Source organism: Emys orbicularis, chromosome 12 (genome assembly GCF_028017835.1).
Source record: "Emys orbicularis isolate rEmyOrb1 chromosome 12, rEmyOrb1.hap1, whole genome shotgun sequence".
Taxonomy (NCBI): Eukaryota; Metazoa; Chordata; order Testudines; family Emydidae; genus Emys; species Emys orbicularis.
The window spans coordinates 10948317-10971895 of NC_088694.1; the positions used below are offsets into that span (position 1 = coordinate 10948317).

Sequence of the window (23579 nt, forward strand, 5' to 3'; positions counted from 1 at the left end):
TTTTAAACTGGGGATTGGTAGACTCCTTTAACATCAAATCAGTTAGTTGCTTTTTGTATGGTGTGTGCTTGGAGAGATGTGATAAGTACATGGTAAATTTTAAAATAAATACTCAAATCTAGTGGTCTTATCACCCTATGTAATTGTGGCAAGCCATAATTCAAAACCATGCACTAAAGGGAGAGGCCATAAAGGGGCTGTACTGTAGCCCTGCTGCCACCTTTCAGGTTGGAGAGAGAAAAATCTATCCCCTCCCACAAATCTCCACCTTGTTGCCTGCTCAAAGTGCAAATCTGGTTTTATGCAGGAGAGGTGAATTTCATCTAATGATTCTAAACTACTGAGCACTGTATCATCTACTCAGATTATCCTTTACTAAAATAGATCATTTTAAAATCAATGGCCAGTGATCGGTTGGCCTAATTTGGTCAAAGAATTCAAAACCATAAGTGTCTTGAAAATCCAACAGTAGGATCGAAGTCTAAGTCACCTTACACAATCAGTCAAATGTGGCTTTTAGCCACTAATGAACCTGGCTCTAGATGCAATTACTACTCCATAATGTTTTTTTTTTCCACTGGACAAAATGAAGAATGCTTTGATACTTAGAAGATCCAGTACACTGGTTTACCTGCAAGTTTAAGGAGGGAGCAAAGGGAGTTACTTTAATGACTGGTCAGCTGAAGCAGCTAGGCAGAGATCATCAACAGAAGAGGGTAAAATGAAATAATGTACTTGGGTTTTTTGCAAATTAAAAAACAAGAAAAGCTTGAGGATCTCTCTCAAACCATCCTACTCACTTTTTTCTGGAGAGAAATTCTAAGTATGTATTACTCAGAGAATGGTTTGTATGACAAAGACAAAGCACACAGAGTTTGGAGGGGAGGAGTAAAAAAAAAAAAAGCAAGGAGATATTGAGGAGGAGCAGGCTGCCTAGCTTTCCTTGCAAGCCAGTGAATGTTTTATTTTCACTTATCCAATGAACACTGAAAAGGTAGGAACAATTTCAACCTTGGCTTCCCATTTCACATCTGTGACAGAAAACAGGATGATGATGAATAAAAGTGAGTTTATATGAAATTATCTACCCCTCACGTATGCTCATGAGCAAGTCCACAATTCATAAGTAGAGCCCTGCAAATCCACGGATATCCACGGACCATTTTTGAGGATAGTGGATTGGATGCAGATACAACTGTGCAGGGCTCTACTCACCAGCGGCGCCTGGCTAGGGCAGCCCGGGGTGTGCAGCACGCTCGGGGCCAGCAGCCAGTGGCTTGAGCTAGGCGGCAAGTAGGAGGTGTGGCTGTCCAGCACCCGCTCACCACACGGCTTCCTGTCCAGCAGCACAGGCCCCTGAGGCAGCACCAGTGTCCCCACCACAGCCCAGCCCAGCAGCACTGGCTGCGTTTCCAGTCCCAGGCCCGGCCCACTGGCTCCTGGGCAGCAGGGCCCGGCCCTGGCCCCAGGGATTGGAGCTGATGGGGCCCCGGCACCCCACCCCTCTGCCCCACTGTGATGCAACGCTCTCCTGCTACCGTGTGCCATTGCTCGCAAACAACCAGGAGCAGTACGCTATGCGCCACCCCTTCTCCTCAGCCCCCCACCCCGGGCTGCCCCTTCTCCTGGAGACCTTGCCCCCGTGCTGCTCCTTACCCCCAGTCCCCACCTTTGCCCTGCCTCTTCCCCGCAAGACCCTGCCCCCCTCCTCGCACCCTTCCCCCCGCCAGTCGCTAGCCCTTGTGAGACGGCTTGCTGTTGGGGTGCGGATTCAAGTAAAAGACAGCTAGCGGATCGCAGGTTGATACTGGCGGATGTGGATCAGATGCAGATCCATGTTTTTGTATCCACGCAGGGCTCTATTCAAAAGAATACACAGGTCTGATTTTTAAAGAGAGGCTCCAGTCCATGCAACACACTCTGTGCCTTCATTTGCATCCATGACGACAGTGTGTGTGCCCAAAAGAAGCCAGATAGGTAGGTATCTAGACATTAGCAGGTGCAAATATAAGTATAAACATGCACATGAAGCTCATGTTTCTACTTTTTAAAAATATCTTGCTCTGAATGTACAATTTATTACCCCCATATGTAGTTATAGCTATCAAAATGTTTACACTCTACCTTGACCTTAGTATAAGCTGTTCAAGCTATATGCTTTCAGCAGAGCTATAGAGGTGATATTAGCATCTGAAAGTATTCCCATGATGTGGGATAACTGAGAAATTTGCTATGGAGGGATTTAAATCAGAATGCTCCCTTAAATGTAATTCATGCTCATGACCCCAAGTTACAAAGGAAAGCATTAGGTCCTGCTGCTTTTATCCAGATTTTCAGAACTCAAGCACAAACACCCATTAGAAGACAGTGTTATGCTAAATAGAACAAAACAGGTTTAAATCATATGCATAGTTTATAAAAGAAATGGAGATGCTTTTACTGATCCTATCAAGGGGAAAGGAGACACCTAGAAGGTGTTCTGACTTGGGAACAGGACAGTTTTCTGAGTTTAGCAGAACTTTGAGAACTTGCTAGTTGGTTTTCTGGAGAGCAGGAATCTATGAAAGAGATTTGGAAAGTGCACAATGTAAACAACACATATATAATCTAACAGAGAAATAAAGTTGGCAACACTTTATCCACATGACAACTCTTGTGTATGTCCATGGCTTATACAAAATTTTGCTTAAGAAAGAATCAAAATTCCAGGCTCTAACCAGCATGTTTTTCTGCCTGTGCAAACCTTTATTGCCACATGAAGTCTAACCAACTTTCATTGGGACCACAACAGGAGTGAGGTTCTGCTTGTGGATTCATTTGCAAGGCTGAATCCTGAGTGTTTACACATTTCTCTAGACTCAGTTCTAACTAAAACGAATGCAACTGTTCTTGTTATATTCCATGCCGTAGAGCAATTTCTCTCTTTGTAGGGATTTCTAGAGTGTACACCTATTTATTGGGGAAATATTTCAATAGCTTTCTGAATTTGAGATAGTAAGCGAAAGTGTGCAAAAAAACACAATAAACATTGTGTACAATACCGTAATGCTAAAGAACAACAATTTTAAATCTAGCACTGAAGGACATGTACAAAAAGACAGTAAATTGATATTTACTTAACATCAAATAGCTTGCACTTTAACATTCAGGTTTTTCTTTAAAAAAGTTTGTATAAAATCTAAGATCAATAGAAATGCTGATGACTTTAAAAAAGAAAATTCACCTTCAATAGTGAAAATAAATTTTAATTTTTAAAATTCTTCAAGATTTACTTAAGGTGTGATTAACAACATGAGCTGGGGAAAAGGTTTTTTCTTTCTTTTTCTTAATTGCATCATTTTTAACCTGACAGCACCCCATTTAAAAGAATAGCATACCCATAAATCAGTTTGTAGGTCCTTCTATAGCAGTGGTTCTCAAAGCTGGTCCGCCGCTTGTTCAGGGAAAGCCCCTGCCGGGCTGGGCCGGTTTGTTTACCTGCCGCGTCCGCAGGTTCGGCCAATCGCGGCTCCCATTGGCCACGGTTCGCCACTCCAGGCCAATGGGGGCTGCGGGAAGCGGCGCGGGCCGAGGGATATGCTGGCTGCCCTTCCCGCATATCCCCCCTTAGTCTCCTCTTTTCCAAGCTGAAAAGTCCTAGCCTCTTTAATCTCTCCTCATATGGGACCCGTCCAAACCCCTAATCATTTTAGTTGCCCTTCTCTGAACCTTTTCTAATGCCAGTATATCTTTTTTGAGATGAGGAGACCACATCTGTACGCTGTATTCAAGATGTGGGCGTACCATGGATTTATATAAGGGCAATAAGATATTCTCAGTCTTATTCTCTATCCCTTTTTTAATGATTCCTAACATCCTGTTTGCTTTTTTGACTGCCGATGCACACTGCGTGGACGTCTTCGGAGAGCTATCCACTATGACTCCAAGATCTCTTTCCTGATTAGTTGTAACTAAATTGGCCCCCATCATATTGTATGTATAGTTGGGGTTATTTTTTCCAATGTGCATTACTTTACATTTATCCACATTAAATTTCATTTGCCATTTTGTTGCCCAATCACTTAGTTTTGTGAGATCTCTTTGAACTTCTTCTCAGTCTGCTTTGGTATTAACTATCTTGAGCAGTTTAGTATCATCTGCAAACTTTGCCACCTCACTGTTTAACCCTTTCTCCAGATCATTTATGAATAAGTTGAATAGGATTGGTCCTAGGACTGACCCTTGGGGAACACCACTGGTTACCCCTCACCATTCTGAAAATTTACCATTTATTCCTACCCTTTGTTCCCTGTCTTTTAACCAGTTCTCAACCCATGAAAGGAGACAGAGATAGACAGATACATGTATTTTATAAATGAGAAAGATATGACAGAATAGTTGACTTGGCCAAGGTCACACAGCAAGTCTGTGGCAGAACCAGGAATAGAAACCAGAGCTGCCCACAAGTCCTGTTCTTTAATGGCTACACTATGCTCCCTGTTGTCCATAGATACCCCAGATAACAGTTTCTCTGTTTTCCAGCTCACCATTAGTACCTACTAGAGAATATGTTTTCCCTATCTCCACCCTCAAAATCTATGAGATTTAGAACTGTGTGAAGATGACATTCCAATTTAGAAGTGAACAGGGTTGTCACTCTACCGTATAGTTACGGAAGAAGACTGGCAAATGACAGTCAAGCTCTGTGTTGAACCTGGTAACCTTTCAGACTCTACCTTTGTAACTAAGATATCAATAAAAATTCTGCTAGCACGCACTACGCTTTTTATGGCAATCATGTACAGTGTATAAGCAGATCTAACTTTTCTGTATTTTTTTCCTGCTGTACCTTAAATCATTATTTCTTTGATCTGGACTAAGTCGGACTGTTCTGTCTAGGAAAATATTTACAATTCTTCTTTAATAGAAAAATGTAACGGGGAAGAGCGGAATTTACTGTTGCGATGTTGGTCTTGCACTGGGGGATGCTGACTCAGAGAGACCAACCCACATTTTATTTTGCAGATCCCATGAGTAAGCAGGACTTCGAAAGGTCATAGGATTAAGAGGGCAACAATTTATGACTCTTTCCACACAGAAGGATTAATTTTCCTTTCCATACACATACAACAAATGTTATGGGGAATTATACACATATATCAATGTAAGTAGAAATCTCAGCATTTGGCAAGTGTATTTTGCTGTATAAGAAAATCAGTTACACCATATTTGTGGTATTTGGTATAGAAATGATAAATTAATTATATTTGTTAACTATTTTCCTGTGCAGATAGTTCAGAGAAGATCATTTCAAATCGTAAGTAGGAGACAATAGCATGTACATAGGAAATTTAAGAAAATGTAAACAAGATTTCCTTTCTCCATAGATTCCCCAAACTCCTTCAATAACCCTGACTGCTCTGGTATAGAATTTAAAAGGGGATCTAGAATTTTTAATATCTAGTCAATGGAAATTATGTCAAGAGAGTTTAAATGACTTTTCATTCTAGTTAAAAAACACATCTGGTCAATTATGAAGTTAAGTACAAACTTAAAAATAGCAAGCAATAGTGCTGCTTTATAGCAGTGAGACTCAGATCGTGGCTCTTTAATGTGTCTCCTGAAGCGCAACTGGGAAGAGCACATTTGGTAGAGAGATGGAAAGAAGAGAGAATGCAACATTTTAAAAGAGATGAATGCAAATGAATGCATACTGTCATCTTCCCCAGGTAACACAGGGAAAGTCTATTCAAGACTGCCACAGCATGAGAACAGTTTGTTGCAAAAAGTTCATCCAAAACTCTGAGAAGTCACAAAGTGCACTTCTTCCTGTACTTAAGATTTCATTTGCTGCAAAATAGCTTAACATAATGTGACTGCTTCGACTACAGACTCTTTACACAACTCTAAGTGACCAGTCAGAAAATACTTTTGTGGGCCTGCAACCACAGGGACTATTACTCCAGAGGAAATTCTGCACCACAAAAGTAAAAAATTGTGCACCCCCCGCTCCCCCCCAAAAATCTGAACACGGTATTTTAAAATTATGTAAAATTCTGTAAATTTTATTTGTCAATAAGTAAATGTGGAGCTCCAGTATGGCAGCGGGGAGCGTAGGCCACTGGCTGCACAGTATGGAGGTGGGAGATCACGCTGCAGCCCCGCCCTCTTGCTCTCCCCGGGATATGGACTCGGCGTTGATACTGCACCCAACCCTGACACAGGACGCAAGGGCTGGGCCTGCTCCAGTAACACCCCGGGGCCCTGCCCCTCCCCACCAGGTGCACCAGCAGGCAGGCTCAACCCAGCAGGATCCAAGTATGGAGGACTTTAGTGTGTGTGGGGGGGGGGGGGGAGGGGGGGGGAAAGATATCCAGGCGTAGGGTAAGAGGGTTCTGTGTGGTGCAATCTGAGTTCAGGTGGGTCAGTGCGGGGTCTGGGTGCAGGACAGATCTGAATGCACAGAGGCTCTTGGGGGGGGGGGGGCGTGAAGGTGATTGGGACTTGGCGGGCGGGTGTGGAGGGAAGGGGTTCAGCGAGGGGGGGGGTCTGGGTGCTGGGAGAGTGGGGCTTGGTGGGTTGGGGGTCTGGGTGCAGCTGGTTGGGGCTCAGTGGGTGGGAGTTCGGGTGCAGGGGGCTTGTCAGGGTGGTCTGGGTGCATAGGGGGTGGGGCTCGTCAGGGTGAGTGTTCGAGTGCGGGGAGCTCAGCAGAGGGTGGTGTGGGGGCAGGGGTGAGGGGTCAGCGGGGAAGGGCAGGTGCAGGAGGTGGGGCTCAGCGGGGGGGCGAGTCTGGGTATGGGTATGTCCAGATACACGGGGGTTGGGCAGATGGGGGAGCAACTCCCTATATAGTGACCCCTCCGCCCGCGGCTGAGGAGTGAGGAGGGCAGGAAGTGGGGGGAGGTTTTTGGGGATGGGTCTGACCCGGATCCAGCTGCTCCCTGCAGGGGAATTGTAGTTCTCCCCCGTCCTAGCCCAGCCGGGACTATCAGCTGAGCTCAGCGCAGGGTAGGAGCCACCAAACAAGGTGTCCCCAGCCCCCTGCAGTGATTTACCCCTCCACCAGGGGTGAAAGTAACTTAACGGATTTACTGGTACCCAGGGTCCTGGGCAAGGTGTGGGGCGGTGGCTCTGGGCCCCCGGAAGGGGCGGGGCTGGGGCCAGAGTCCCCCAGCTAGCCCTTCAGCACTGCCTGGCCTGTGCCACCCAGGGCTCCGGTGGCGATTTAAAGGGCCTGGGGCTCCAGCCAATGGTGCGGTAACAGCAGCGACGGCTGGGAGCCCCGGGCCCTTTAAATCGCCGCTGGAACCCTGGGGTACCAGTGGCCAAGAGCCCCAGGGTTCTGGCTGCTGCCGGGAGCCCTGGACCCTTTTTAATCCCTGCCCCCCGGGGCAGCTGCCCCTTTTGCCGCCCCACATCAGAGGCCCTGCTGGTACGGTCGGCTGTGTACTGGCAGCCACTTTCTTACCAGAACACCATACAGGACGGGACCGGCTTACTTTCACCTCTGCTCTCCACTGGCTGCTCCGGGTGCCTACCACCATAGTTGGTGATGGGGGTGGAGAAACCCCCCTACAACGTATGGGGATCAAGAGTAAAAACATCACCTCCACCATATTTCTAGTCCAACACCACTCTGAACTCAAGCTGGATAGAAAGATAATCAAGATTATCTGAAATAGTCACTGAATTTTCCCCAGGCCCATTTTCACAAATCACTGAAACTGTAGAGGGGCTATTCTATTGTGTTGCACCAAAAGTTAACCAAATGCATCAAAGAAACATACTGATGGAGAACACATTCTGTTTTGACTTACCCCACCCCGAGAACACCATTGAAATAGCAACATGGACTGGTTTGTGTTTTCCATTTTAACGTACTCTACAGCCTGAAAACAGAATTGTGATGTTCTTGCATTTTTTAAGCACCAGGTTGTCCCCTATACAGCATTTATTATTCTGATTACATGGAAAATGAGAGAATATCATCTAATCTTGGGCAATTCAGTTGGCTGAGAGATGACAGTACAGGGAATATGATGGGTGAAGTAAAAGCAGTCCTTGGACAAACTCAGCAAGATCTCCCACTTATTAGGTTTTTTGCTCAAGCCACAAACCAAACATTTCTATTTGCTACATTTGCAAAGTAGCCTCAGTGATCAACATTTATCCCATGCTTCACTTCCTCACATCCCAACAAAAACCAAATTTCTCCTCATTCTTTACTTTTTCTAATGACCGAACCATAAATTTTCTAAAAGATTCAGGACAGAAAACCAACAACTATTTAGATTATTCAGTATTTTTACAATGTGTCCACAGGAAGTGAAAAATCACGCCAATTCTAAGGCTTCTTATCATTTCTGTTTATCATCAGCTCTGTTACAATTAACCTCTTCAGCTATCTTGACCTGGTTCACTTTGATTAATAGAGCATTTTTGTCAACTTATTTTCCTCCCCTAAAATAATCACGCTGATCATTGTAAATTTAAAACCATAAATTCCTACTACAGAAAAAAATCATCATTCTGTTTCAAAATTTAAACCCTGGTTTCAATTTTCTATTCACCTAAAGAAAATCCAGTGAAGGACAATGACGCTGTCTTCAGGGTTGTCTTTATTTTTTATTCTTTTTACACACACACAAATGTGCAGTAATCCAACATCCATTCTAAACAATTTAGAAACCAATATGTAAAACTGACTGCTATTTAATAAAAAGGAAAAAGTTCACAAATTAGAATTTTTCCAAGCTTCACAGCCCATCAAGAAAAGTGGTTTCTACCTCTTCCCACATTTTTCACAGAGCTAAACTGAGGTCTCATATTACTACATAAGCCTTCATTAGCTTTATAAAATATACAACGAACGCTTACTAGAACACTATGAAGTACAATGGGTATGATTAATTAATAAATAAATAGCTCTTCATCTTTTAACCAGTTGGCAAGATAACACTGTTTTAAGAATATATTCCATATCTAATATACTTATAGAATACACCTGGGGAATATGTTAAAACTGGTTAACAGTTTTAGCATATTCCCCCAGTATACGTATATATAAGTAGACACCAACTGCACCCATTATATTACTGTAAAGAATAAGTTAAAGTACATTTGCCAAGTGAACAAAGTATATTTCAACTGATTTTCAGATTTTTGTTTGGGTTTAGTTTAAAACACATGTACAACTGACTTGATCTTGGATACTTCAAAACTGTTGTGAACTTCTGAACATTGATAAAATGCTTCTTACTGTGACTATACAGGACACAGGGTTTTGAATCACTTGATGCCTGCAGGCAGCTGCTTTTGCTGGGAAGCAAAAACTACAACAAATTCATGAGTAGCTAAGGGAAACCCTTATAATCAGTAAATGGTCAGAAACTTTCTAATCATTAGGAATTATTTTGGTACTGTTGGTTTACACTATTTTTTACACTTTGGATTTCTCTCTTTAAAAATGTTTCTAGAGTTCATAAATAGTGCAAATTTTACAGTCCCTGAAGGCTGAAATCCATTGTTCATCCAGACATGGTACCAACATGGCCATGGCAAGTACTGGGCCTCCCTCAAATTTTGTCTGGAAGCAACACCTTATAAGAAGGCTTTTGAATCTCTATGTCCATTCAATCTTTTTCCTTTGCTTGGGCTGCCCAAAAATGTGTTCCAGTTATGATGGAGGTTCTTAGGATGAGGACTGAAGCCTCTCATTTCTCGTAAGCCACAGAACAGTCCATCAGATGGTAATGGCTACTCGTGGTCACTTCTGACCCAGACTGGGTTCAGACTGGAAACTTAGAGTTGACAGACTCCATGTTCTTTTATCAATCCCCTACCTCAGCCAGTCTCCTTTTAAAATTTAGATATTTCTACATTTAGATTTCAGAAACTATCTGCTGAAAATATGCCAAAGACAAGACGTTGGATACAGTGCTATTCAAAACACATTGAAGCTCTTTGGATAAGTGGCAGTAAAACAGAGAAGGTTCTCTCTTCAGGTTCATAGCTTCAAGAGGGTCTCCTAGCCTCCTGCCACTGGAATACAAGGTACACTGAAACAGGAAGCAAGGATTACAAAAACGGGGATGTTACTGTGAATTAAGTACTTTAACTGCTTACTGTCAGCTGGCCAGATCGCCTGCCAGTAAATGCTAATACAAAAACCAAGCACTTGTTTTCAGGAAATCTAGTTGTCCATTACCAAATGTGCTGAATTTTTAACGAAGTCACATTACCAAATACACTGTCCTCCTCTCAATTTAAGTCATGTTTAAGGCTAAGATTATGTCACAGAGGTCACAGATTCCGTGACATTTTCTGCTTCAGGCCCCGGGGGGCCCTCAGAGATCCCTGCTGCCGCAGGCGGCATGGTGGGGGGAAAGAGGGCCTGGAGTCCCCAGCCACCATGGGCAGCAGGTGCTGGACCCCACCTTCCCCTCCCACAGCAGGGCTTAGGCTTAGTCCCATTTTGTCACAGTTCTTTTTAGTAAAAGTCAGGGGCAGGTCATGGGCATTCGTGAATTTTTGTTTACTGCCCGTGACCTGTCCGTGACTTTTACTACAAAAAACTGTGACACAATCTTAAGCTTAGTAATGTTTAATAAGACACTGCAGTATATCAAATTTATTCCCAACGCAGAATCTTGGGTGTTCCTATGTTATGTTTAAGACATATCTTTCCTATAGCTCAGTACATTAGTGAATATAATTTTCCTTTTTTTATTCATTTTTCTGCTCTAGCCAGACTGCATGGTCTAAAGAAACTTTAATTCTAACACAATTCTACCAGTGACAATGAAGTGTGCGGTCTTAGGTAAATCACTTAATGTCTCATATCTCTGTTTCCTCATTTACAAAAGGGATGTTATGAAGATTAGCTAATGAATAATGTTAAATACATAAGAACGGCCATATTGGATCAGACCAATGGTCCATCTAGCCCAGTATCCTGTCTTCAAATAGTGGTCAATGCCAGGTGCTTCAGTGGGAAAGAACAGAATAGACAATCAGCGAACGATCCATCCCGTTATCCACTCCCAGCTTCTGGTAGGCAGAGGCTAGGGACACCCAGAGCATGGGGTTGCAACCCTGACCAACTTTGCAAACAGGCATTGATGGACCTATCCTCTATGAACTTATCTAATTCCTTTTTGAACCCCATTATAGTTTTGGCCTTCACAACATCTCCTGGCCACAAGTTCCACAGGTTGACTGTGCGTTGTGTGAACAAGTACTTCCTTTTGTTTTAAACCTGCTGCCTATTAATTTCATTGGGTGACCCCTAGTTCTTGTGTTATGGAAAAGGGTAAATAACATTGCCTTATTCACTTTCTTTACACCATTCATGATGTTATAGACCTCTATCATATCCCCCCCTCCTTAGTTATCTCTTTTCCAAACTGAAAAAAACAAAGCAACCCAAACACCAAAAAGTCATATGGGTGTTAAATTCTGTTTATCTTTGACTCAGCACTTAGAAAACATGTGTTTTCCAGACCACCTGCAAATGAGTGCTTAGAAGATGATCACGGGAGGTGAATTCAAATGGGAGGGTGCTCAGCATCTTGCATTATGTGGCCCTAAATACCTATAGCCCTCAAAGGGCGACTCCTCTATATTTTGGAGATGTAACACCACAAGTGTTCTCTCTATTATGTTTCTCCATCTGCTTACTTTGCAGTTTCTGCATATCCTCATAGAAAATCCAATTCAAACACCACACTGAGAGCAGAGTGTCTGGATACCAGCTGGAACATGAGTTCCAAATGAGTAAATGGGAAAGAAAATTGGTAGACCCTAATATGTAAAATAGTATATCTATTATTGCATTTAAATACAATTAAATATCATCACTACTGCTAAAAAAAACAAACCCCAACTTTCTCAGCATTAACACACAATATATGAAAGGTGTGATTACTATCTTGTTAAAAAAAAAAGGGGGCAGAATGTGTTGTTTCAATGTGCTACTGCTAGCCCCAAACACTGTTAAAGAGTCAGAGCAGGTAAAGTTCTGCTATATTTGGGTATCGGCACTGCATGTGTCTGGGGGGTAAAGCGATGTACAAGAAAGGACAAAGTGTGGGAAGGGTAGAGAAGAAAACATATTAGGGGATCTTTTACATTCTCCCTTCCCTCATCCCACAAAGACTGATACTGTAGCTTTCTCAGGTTAAAATAAAGTATTAACTCCCATATCGTGTCTCTTCTGTGTCTGAAGTGAATTCAAACATGTAGGCATGAGCAGAAAGTAAAGTTAAATGAATAATTTGCTTTTAGAATCCCCTTATTTTTTCTCTGAACTAATTACAGATTTCATTTTTATTTTAAGTTTATAGTAATTTATATATTTATAAAATTTAAAAAGAGTAGTAAGTGAAGGTTACTGCAGCACACACATACAGTGATACTGGCATCTAGCAGCCTCTTAAAACAGTTTTAAATGATTTTAGTGAATGATGACATTTATCATATAATCAGGATCTGCTTAGCTGTACTGCATAACTTGCAAACCAGAAGGCTGAGGCTTCTCTCTCCACCTACAGAAAATCGTGGGCTTTTTGGAATTTTAGATTTTGTGTTTGTGTGTGCTATCTGGTGCATTTAAATCCTCTACAGCACACAAAGTTTGCATTATTTCTACCAAGACATTCACAGACCATACATTTCAATTACTATGCCCGGGGAGTTAACATCTTGGGACATCCTCAGTCTTTAATTTATTTAATTCACATAATTAATACACAGGTTAAATTTTTCAGGTGCCAGTGGAATACAACCTACACTCAAATCAGGTCAGCTGAGACTACAGTTCATATCATCACTGGGGACAGAACTTGCTAACAGTATTTGTCCAAGTTGGTGGCTAATGGAAATCCAGTTTAAAACCTCAATTTTTCAAACACTTATATATGACATCCTTAACTTATTTAAATATGCCAATTGGACTACTCACAGAGCATAAAGTTAAGCACGTACATATGTCTTTGCAGGATCGGTGCTTAAAAATCAAAACAATTTCTTTGCTCAAGAAAACATGAGAGTTTCATGAAGCATTTGTAATCACCCTAAACTGGTGATTTGTATCCCTAAACTGGTGTGTCACCTTCTGCCTTAGAAATATACACACAAAGGCTCTTGTCTGGAGATAAAATATCTATGGACTTGGTCAGATTCCCTGCCTTACTTCACTCACCACCAACACAAGAGAAAGAGCAAATATTAAGAGAGGTGGCTAAAAGGAGAAGTAGTATAACAGGAACAAAGTGGATGATAATCCTTCCGCTCCCGCAGCATCAGAGCTATTCTAACAAAAAGTGTTTTGGGAAGCTGGAGGATGGAATGTTAGGGCCCAAAGCATCAGTGGTAGTTGGGAAGCCCATTTTGGGGAGCTGGCACTGGAATGTTTAGTCCTGTACAAAACCTGCCAGCTGGGGGCAGTAGGCAGCTCAGTAAGGAGAGAAACCAGAAGTGGGGGAGGTGGGAAATTTAAAAGAAGCTGTTGTCCTAAGCTCTGATGGATCAAGTCCTATTCTTCTCTCTCACAAGCTGATAGAGATAACTGGGGCTTCACAGCAGTTAGCCAGCTTAGAAGAAAAACAGTCCTTTTTTTCTGAGTGAGTGAGAGGCAGGAGAAGTGGGCCAGTGCCCTCAGTAAAAAATTGCTCAGAACACCAGAATTCTTGTCTCTCTCTTTTTTCACACTTCCCCATCAATGCAAGACTGAAGAGGTTTTCCAGACTCACTAGTGTTAACATTCTCAGGGGAGTCTGTAGTCTCAGCCACAAGTGTGTAACCATCACAAAGTGGAGCAGCTCTCTCTGACTGATTAACCCTTTCTTTTCTGTGGGACTATCCATGACTGACAAATCGTCACCTGACAATCAGTTTTCCTAGGATTCTGCCAGCCAACTATATCTGTGGAGTGCCAGATGTCTTCAAATCTTGGCAGTGGATCAGTGTCAACAGAACCCACTTGCTAGTCTGTAACCATCACAAGAATACAGACCAAATCTTACTATGAAGCTCTTAGGGCATAGTATTTAGAGATGTCTATGTAACAGTAAAGACACCACTGACCACTCCTCTTTACAAAACAATGGCCTGTCAGTCAGTCAGGTGAATCAATGCCAGAAGAATCAATCGTATCTTCCACTTCTTCAGTACCTTCCATTAAAGACCCCACAGACCTCTACAAACATTCATGAATTAATCAGCACAATATCCTTGTGAGGTAGGATGATATTAGTTCCTAGAAGAACCCTACTTTTCATGAGAATTTGAAACCATCACAAAACTAAAATATTGTAAAAATGGTTCATTTACTAATGGAAGCAGGAAGAAGATTGTTAAACAAGTTCAAATACATCTGAAAGCGAGTAAGATTGCTTCTATGGATTCTACCCTGCTCTAAAACATGAAGACAGCTTTTATCCTGGATGAACATAGCACATATATTATATTACTAAGGACCATGGAACAACCCCCCAAAACACTTCATTGTGTGAATGCTTCTAAACTTGCTGGATTTGTAAAGAAACATTTCCTAAAAATTGTATTTCTATAACTAATTGCCTTCAATCCAGACTGTTGATTTACTCAGCTCTTAATCTGTAAATAAAATAAGGCAAACTTTTGAGGCCTCCTGATTAATTAGAAAAGGACCAATCCATTTATATTGCTAGAGATAATAGCAAACAAATATTCCATATTATATTGAGCATGCCCCAATTAGATCTTTGTATCCCTCAAAATAAGCATGTCTCAAAGCCACCAAAAGGAAATTCTATATTTATGAGAAAAAGCACACAGGATATTCCAAATATGTAAAAGGAATCTCTACTAACTGTAGGACTGAGAAAGGGTCCAGATGAAAGTTTTTCAGGTTGTGACTGGATGAAAAAAAAAACAGGCTGGACCTCTTGATTTTCTTCATTGTATATTAAACACACCTTAATTTACTGTACATGCATGTGCACATGCATTGTCGGTTTATTAAATTATCTGCAGTTCCCAGAGTATAAAACTATCGCTTGCTTCAGGAAAAGTCACAAATACCACTAACTGGAAGAAAACGCTGAGGCCTGCAACAAGCCAAAAGAGAAGAGTCTGATTTAAAAATCAGAGGTTGATTACAGAGAATCATAGGAATCTATCACAATATTATTTGTCTCAACCTGAAGCACCACAAAATGCTAGTCTTGGTGAGAGCTGCAAGCAGCAAGCCAACGCAAGAGTGAGTGGAGAGGTAATGCTTTGGCCCTCAGAAATACTTCTATTTATTGCACTCAAAACATGGAATTCTTTGTAGAACTGAAGCACAAGATTTTTCATTTAACTGTAAAACATGTGAAGACATACTAACAATATGAGAGAGAGTTTTAAATTAAAATCTCATGTGAAGTCACAGCTTTACTGAGATTGATTGTTTATGCTAATTACTACTACTACTTTGGTATTCTTACTATATTGGCTTTGGCGCAAACAAGACCTTACCCCACCTTTCTGATTTTGTTGAACTTTGCAGGTTCTCTGGATTGTGAGATCACAGTGCCAATCTCAATATTGGAGTACTGCTCATTAGTGACGTGCTCGTTAGATACAAGCTATGTGAGGACATTCCTTGTGTAAGATGACTGATGCAGGAAAATTATTGACAGCAATAATAGCTATAAAATGTCTCCATCGCTGAATTTGTAGGCTAGCTGGTTTAAACAATTTTTAAAGTTTAGATGGGTCAAAACCTTGCCAGGGCAAGCTATCCCACATCTTCAGGACTTCTTGCACCTGTCTATCAAGCATCTGGTGCTGGCCACTACTGGAGACAAAATATTGGACTAGATGGACCCTAGCTTTGCTACAGTATAGTAATACACCCGTCAGTCCTCTAGAACCCATGAAGTCTTTTGAAACTTGCCATTGGAATTGCTGGCATAACACTACAACTAAGTATCATACGCTATGAGGTAATTAACAAAACTGTCTTTCCAGTGGTTTTCCAAGTAACTAGAAGTAGCATCTTGTATTTTTATGGGGCTGCTGGATGTTTCCAAGGTCAAGTGACAGCATTAGCGAGTCAGAGGCAGCAGATATATCCTCAAAAAACAAGTTAACTAATTATACCTTTTTGTCATTTACTCTGGACTTGCTCTGGCTTTAAAGCCATTGGCTAGGTTTAATGAGGTTCAGGGAGTGAGGAGGGGCAGTCCACTAGTGAGAACCCTCAGTGTAATTCTGGATAGGTTAGCTGTGGTGGCATGTTGGCTGGAGTCATGCCAGAACTCAGCCACTCTTCCAAAAGGTATAGAATGCATCATCCCCTACACTAGCTCAACACTACTGGGTGATGAGATTGACCCCACCCTATCTGGACAGGCTGGTTTGCAGCAATGCACCACCAGAACTGCCAGTCCTACACCCCTAGATCAGTGGCTCTCAACCTTTCAAAACTACTGTACCCCTTTCAGGAGTCTGATTTGTCTTGAGTACCCCCAAGTTACACCGCACTTAAAAACTATTTGCTTACAAAATCAGACATAAAAATACAAAAGTATGATAGCACACTATTACTGAAAAATTGCTTACTTTCTCATTTTTCCAATATAATTATAAATCAATTGAAATATAAATATTGTACTTATATTTCCGTGTATAGTATTTAGAGCAGTACAAACAAGTAATTGTCTGTATGAAATTGTCTTTGCTAGTGCAAATATCTAGATGAGTTGATGTACCCCCTGGAAGACCTCTGTGTACCCTGGTTGAGAACCACTGCCTTAAGATTGTGGCTAGCTAAATAAGAGAAACAGGGGGAAGAGGAGAAGGCTCCTGGAGTCCCAGGCAGGACAACCCACAATCTGGTCCTGCATATTTTAGTTATGTTACTATATATTTTATTTAGTTAAGCAACACAAAAAGAAACCCAAGAAGGATTTGTCATTTATATGGATAACAAGAATAGCACTAGCTATTATGGCTAGCTATCAAAAAACTTGGGAAGGGGATATAAAACCTCATATTTAAGTGCTTAAACTATCTCTAACTATTCGGGATCAGGAGTTCTTCATGAGGGACAAAATTATCCCACATTTGCCTGCTGGAGGGTTTCTTGCATCTCACCCTCAGCATCAGGTACTGGCTTTTGTCAGAAGTTTACTGGTCTCGATGGACCACTGGTTTCACCCAGTATGGCAGTTCCTATGTACCCAGTAAAGAAGGCTCATTGAATTGCATGATATTCTTGTAAACATCTACTGTGATACAGGTGAAAAATAATCATCCACACAAAAAGCAGGATTATAACTGAAGAGCAAATTTACTTACTGCTGAGAAATCAAAGTCTATCTGGTTAGCTAAGTTTAAGATATAATCGATTCGAAACTGGTTCTCTGGATTGGCTAGCTCCACTGGTGGTGCCAAATTGCCCATTGCTGTCACTATTGTCTGCAAAGAAAGGGAAAAATACCCCACATTTGTTACTGAGATAGTGGTTAAAAACAGCTTTTAGAAAAAAGACACAATGGTTTGTAGACGTACCTCTATAGCTTCTTTAATATTGTTTTTAATATCCTGAATTTTCATTTTTTTCTCCCTGTAACCAAGGAAACATACAAATTAAATTTATGCACCACAAAAACAGAGGTTTCTGAAGTGAAATGCAAATGAAAAAGTACATTAGAACAAAACATACAAGTGAGATGCCTGCTTACTCCCATTCAGTCACTGAACACATTTGTAGTTAGATCACCAACTATCTTACCTGTTTAGGAAAACAGATTTTGATTTCAGATACATGTGTTTAATCATAATAAACCCATATAAACTTATTAAAATTGTAGTCTTAGATGGAGAGGAACTCATCTTAGTGATATGGACATTCTGTAGATCAAGCAGGTTTGGATTCGAGTGTAAAGAATAGAAATACCTGGAGGCTGTTTATAGACGAGCGGAAATGAAGAGATAAAAGGGACAAGTTACCAAAAGTCAAAACAACCAAGAAAAAGCAAAGCAGACCAGGGTAACATGAAGATTTAAGGGTGAAAAGAAAATCAGAGAAGAAAACATCTGGAACAGAGAGCTCAGACCAGAAGGAGATACACAATTTAACTACATGAACATGCAAAGTATAGTGCGGATAGGAGGACTAATCTATTACATAGAATTACCAACATAATACAGGGAACAAGACGGGTGAGATAATATATTTTATTGGGCCAGCTTCTGTTGGGGGAGGGAACAAGCTTTCGAGCTTCACAGAGCTCTTCTTCAGATCCTGAAGCCATTGACTCTAACAAAGTTACTCTCAAGGTAAATCCATGTTATGTAATGTATGTCATATGCAAATCTGACCACAAAAGTTATTTTACTATTAAATATTTAATATTACATCAAATAAGATGTATAATCAACATATTAAAAACACCTGATGTAACCATGAATCTTAATGCAGTAAAATGAAACTGGAAGTATAATCAGCAATCAGGAATGCAGAAGAAGAGCTGAAGGAAAAATACTGCTTCAACGATAATACAGGCAGACATAGTTGGCTGGGGATGGGTGGAGAAATCTGTTTATAGAATAAAACATGAATAAAAAGCCTTTGGGGAAGAAGACAAAGTCCAAGAACACACATACAGAGCACTAGCTACTTGCCACGTTGCATTTTGTGACTAGCTGCAGGTCTGGAGGTAATTTTTCCTACAGCTGCTAGGATCCGATTGTGGTGCGAGCGTTGCACTTATGGACTGAAAGAACACAGCAGCATTACGGCCTCTTGCGCTGAGACGCCATGTACCTTGAAACAGACAGGCAGGGTAGTGGAATTCTAGCATCAAATAGATGTGAAGTCTCAGTTGTGGTTGTGTTCCTAGTCTACCTACAGACCATCGGATTCCAAATTTACTGTATTTGACGACTACCAGTTTTTGCTTCAGGGATTTGGCACAGCAGATGGGAACAAAGCAATGAATCAGTAGAGGCTAAAAGCACTGAACTAAGAAAAATAAGGGAAGGACAGGGGGAGATAGACAGAAGCCTGCTCTCCGTCTTTTCCTTTTCATTGTCCTCCTTTCATTTCTATTCTTCCTCCCCCCCCCCCCCCACTAAAGAGATGACAAGAAATTCCCTCCCACTAACCCACCCCCACACATACCAAGCACACTCACATTTTACAAGACAAAAGGTAGGTACGAAAATGCTATGTGGTTAATGCAACAATCGCATTAACAACTGTGACTTCCCACTTTTAAAGGTTAGTGCTCTTACAGAATAGGGTAAACATTAAACAAAACAATGCAATGAAACTGCTAGGGATGAGAGAAGACGGAAGGCAGGAAGCAAATGGTAACTGATTCAAACTTCACAGTGAGAGACTTTCATTTACTCTGGTTTGATTTTGTCCCCTTTATTCAAAGAGGCCCTGAACCTGCAAACATACACAGTTCTACTGAAGTCCACGGGACTACTGATCTATTCAAGGTGTCAGTGTTTCTGCAGGACTGGGATCAAACAAAGAATGGTTATACTTAATTATTTTGCCTTATTTTGGTACGGCATTAAAAAAGGCAAAACAAAAATCTAACAGGTTTAGGTGTTTGTTTGGAGACAAGGAGGATGAGGTAATATCTTAGATCGATTTGAAGAAGAGCTTTTGTGTAAGCTCTAAAGCTTGTATCTCTCACCAACAGAAGTTGGTTCAATAAAAGACATTAGCTCACCCATCTTGTCTCTAATATCGTGGGACCAACACAACTACAACAAAAATGCATACAATTAATGTATATATGTTTGTTTTTAAAAAGGTCAACTATAATTACATTCTTCTCCAAAACAAATGAGGTTTTATTTAGAACATTTTCTCAATATATTTGCTAAGTGTGCATTCATGAAAAATTCCCAAATCAGACCACAGAAGCTCTATATTTAATATTACATTCAGATTTTCAGTCAATCTTTCATATTTACATTCACAGATCCCCAAGCTATCAGTATCACAATAAAGTGATAATGGATTCTGAAGTAGTGTAAAACTCCTACAATTAACAAATTGCTAGGTAATCATCACCATCTTTACTACAGGAATACTTCGTCCCCCTATTTGTGTTTTTGTTGCCATGGCCCTGTGGCATGTCCTGTAAACAAAGAATCCTATTACACAGCAATGAATGTATCATCTCATTTTGTATTTTATAATGTTTACTAAGCATAAATTTTCCATGGCAATGAGGTGCCTCACTCCTCAGGAAACTCAACAGGCTCATCAATAGTTCAGCCAATATCTGATGTACAGCGCAATTGTTTTTAAAAAGTGCTACTTAATACCAGCTTTTATTCAGGGATTTATAAAGTGTAGCCTGAATTCATCTCTTCACATAAAAACACTATTTTCACAAATTATACAAATATTTTTAGCCTACTGAGTTCTGAAACCACCACCACCCATTCACCACGGCCAGAATTATTTTTATAGGAACATTGCCAGGTTAAAAATATTTTCTGATTTAAAACAGCTTTTCCTCTTGTATTAATATTAAGACTGCTCAGATTTTAAAAACTAAGAATTTTAAAAATCACTTACATCTCACCACTAATGTTGATTGTTTACTTGTGCACAACATTCAACTATAAACTGAAAACATATTAGTTTGTTTCAATTTCTGGCTCTTGTGTGCTATCCCAATCCCCAAAACTGCAAGGGAATGTTTATATCCCAACAAAATCTTTCATGGGATAGATTAGATATAATACCATGGAAACATTCATGTTTAATTTACTCACAGCTCCGTATATCTTCTCCAGAGCTTGTGGTATACATAGATTCATGCAGGGATTAAAGGCACCTTTTCAAACTCAGTTTATAACATGGTTTGGGCCAGTCCGCACAGCCCAGAACAAAGGGTTAAATTCTGTTGCAGCTGAGCAGTTTGAACAGTAGTTATCAAACTCTGTTGTTTTGGCTATTTAAAAGGGTGGGGGAAAGCTGCATCCATTTATCATGAAGGCCACTAAAACCTGTTTGAGGAACCATAAAAAATATTACCTTCAATTTCAAATAGGGAAGAAAGTCAAAACACAAATCACCTTAAAGCTTAAGAGACTCAATCCTGCCTTGAAGTCCAGGCCTAGACCCTGATTAGGAAAAGCATCCCTATTCAGTAAAGCACGTCATGTGTTTAAGTGCTTTTCTGAATCAGTGCCCTAATGATTTTCTATTAAAGACAACAACTACTTTTTTTTAGTTTTGACTTTATAATGCTTTATCAAATCCTACATAGCCAGCAGGCTACCAAGCAAGTTGCCTTTTTGTAGTCTGATTTAATTGTCAATTTTATTGCATTTTAGAACCCAGGAACTATGTGAATATTCATCTGTAAACTGGGTATAGGGACCTTCTGAAAAAACTTACAACTTCTACTTTAATATTTCAAAAGCTTTATTGGTGGCAGCAAAGACCAGGAAGTCAGTTCACTCAGTGTACGCTTTGCTAGGAGGAGGGGGAAGAAATCAGACTGTTAGCCTGAAGGCATTAAATACAATGTGCTATGGTAATTATTAAAACATGGTCACATTAATAAAACGTGTGACATGATTGCTCTACTGGTTAAAATAATTGACAGAACAAAGTATTAGTTTCAACCTCTCATTAATCACATGTTCAGTTAGAACCGCTGGCAGGTTAAGAAGTCATGTACTGTACTATAAAGGAATGGGTACAGTCCTGTCGGTGCTAAGAATACTAATACTACAAAGAAAAAAACCAAGTTTAAAATCAGATACTAGAGTGTTTTACTCTTTCTACAATACAATTACTATTAAAGATATTATATATAGAGACACGATAAAGAAAAAAAAATACTTTTCTCCATATGCTATGGCAGGTCTTCAGTGAGACTGCTGGAAAAGAAAACCCAAATCCTTCAGAAATTCAGAGTAACAAAACTGTTTTAATTATTTTTTCCTTAGAAAGTTAAAAAAAAAATAAAATCCATTACAATGTGCCACCATCATTTCAAGGTTCACAAAGTACCTAAATTATTTTTTAAAAGTGATAGAGAAACATTTCCCCAATAAAATGGGGACTGCACAGCAAATTTCACAGCCTGATTATAAAAACATTTTTAGTAACCAAACGTGTTATAAAAGATGCAGTGAAGAGGTGATTACAGTGATGTTTGATGTACTATATATGGGAGTCAAAGTAAAAGCCTTTGATCAGAGAGTATATAACAGAGAAACACTTCTAATGAGGGTGAAGTGTATTTATGAAAGTGGATTATGATGCTAGTTAATCGAGGCATGAAGACCACCTAAAGCAGGGACGTTCCCTGAAAAACCTAATACACTTAGGCCTACTGTAACGTGAGTACAATAATTAAACCTCAGCATTGTTTATGTAAGCTATGCGGACATTCATTTTTAAAGGATGTTTGCTTTTTTTATTTCTGAGCCTGCTTTAAAATCTGCAAGAAATAAATAAAAGCGTCCTAGGCATAACGCATTTCCTTTGCTTGTGAAGTAGTAGTATGCCCTTCAGTACCATTAATGTATTATTTGACCAACAGCCAGTCTATCCAGAACATTGAAGAGATAGGTAGGGTATCTGCCTGGAAACAGGAACTCTTCCTTGAGATCACTGGGTCCAGATTATGTAACTTTTCTCAAATAGAGTTAAAAACACACTTATTAATTATTCTAGGATGCTGACAATTTACTGTAGCTGTCAGGCTGCACTATAATTTACTAAATATTTATATGACTGCTGCAAACAACAAACAGCAAAATTCCCTTTAAATCTACATTGCCAAATGCGACAACCAGAGGGATATAACTGCCTTTGGCTTCCTCTCAAGGCTAACAACCTGGCTTTTGCCACTTACAATGGTCAATGTCTTAGGCATTACCTCAACTTCTGAAACAATGACAAAATTAGCTCACTGTCCTGAATTTGCTTACATGACCATTCCACTAACTTGTGGGGGCGAAAAAACTACCAATTTGTACCTGGCAACACTATGTTTCCAGTTAAACAAACTAGTTGCCAAACAAAAACAGTACATATAGCCAGCATAACTTTTATAAAAGTACCCCAAAAAGCAACTTCACTTAGCTCTCTATCCCACTGAAAAAAAGATATGTACCTGTGCTGAACTAACAGAATATCAATTTGCTTTCATATTTTACAAATTAATGGAAAGGTTGAGAGCCACTGGCAGTGGAGCACACCCCTCTTGTGTTCTTACAAGAGCTTGTCACAATTAGAAAGCCTCCTGCAGGTAAGGATTAATCCATACCACAGCACTCATTTAAATATAGTATAATTTTTATATTATATATAAATAAAATATTGTATCGGCTGATGTGCTTTCCATCTGAATTTATTATAGCTGTACATAGTCATTTTTTTTCAGCTACACTAATGTGCAAGTGTATTTCAAAGGGAAATCATGCCTCACCAATCTACTAGAATTTTTTGAGGGGGGTCAACAAGCATGTGGACAAGGAGGATTCAGTGGATATAGTGTATTTAGATTTTCAGAAAGCCTTTGACAAGGTCCCTCACCAAAGGCTCTTAAGCAAAGTAAGCAGTCATGGGATAA

At 40.3% G+C, this 23579-nt stretch overlaps 1 protein-coding gene across 3 annotated transcripts in view; it reads right to left on the reverse strand.

Moving 5' to 3' along the window:
* Positions 1–23579, reverse strand: part of GNAS (GNAS complex locus) — a 146230-nt gene that overhangs the window by 74420 nt on the left and 48231 nt on the right. For 2 of the 3 annotated variants that reach the window (XM_065414878.1, XM_065414879.1), the window contains exons 3-4: positions 17521–17575; positions 17308–17427 (exon numbers count right to left, since the gene is read on the reverse strand). In XM_065414878.1, the coding sequence (XP_065270950.1) occupies positions 17308–17427; positions 17521–17575 (175 nt within the window). Of the gene's footprint in view, positions 1–17307; positions 17428–17520; positions 17576–17674; positions 17744–23579 lie in introns of those variants that run through there. The other variant, XM_065414880.1, reaches the window with a different exon arrangement.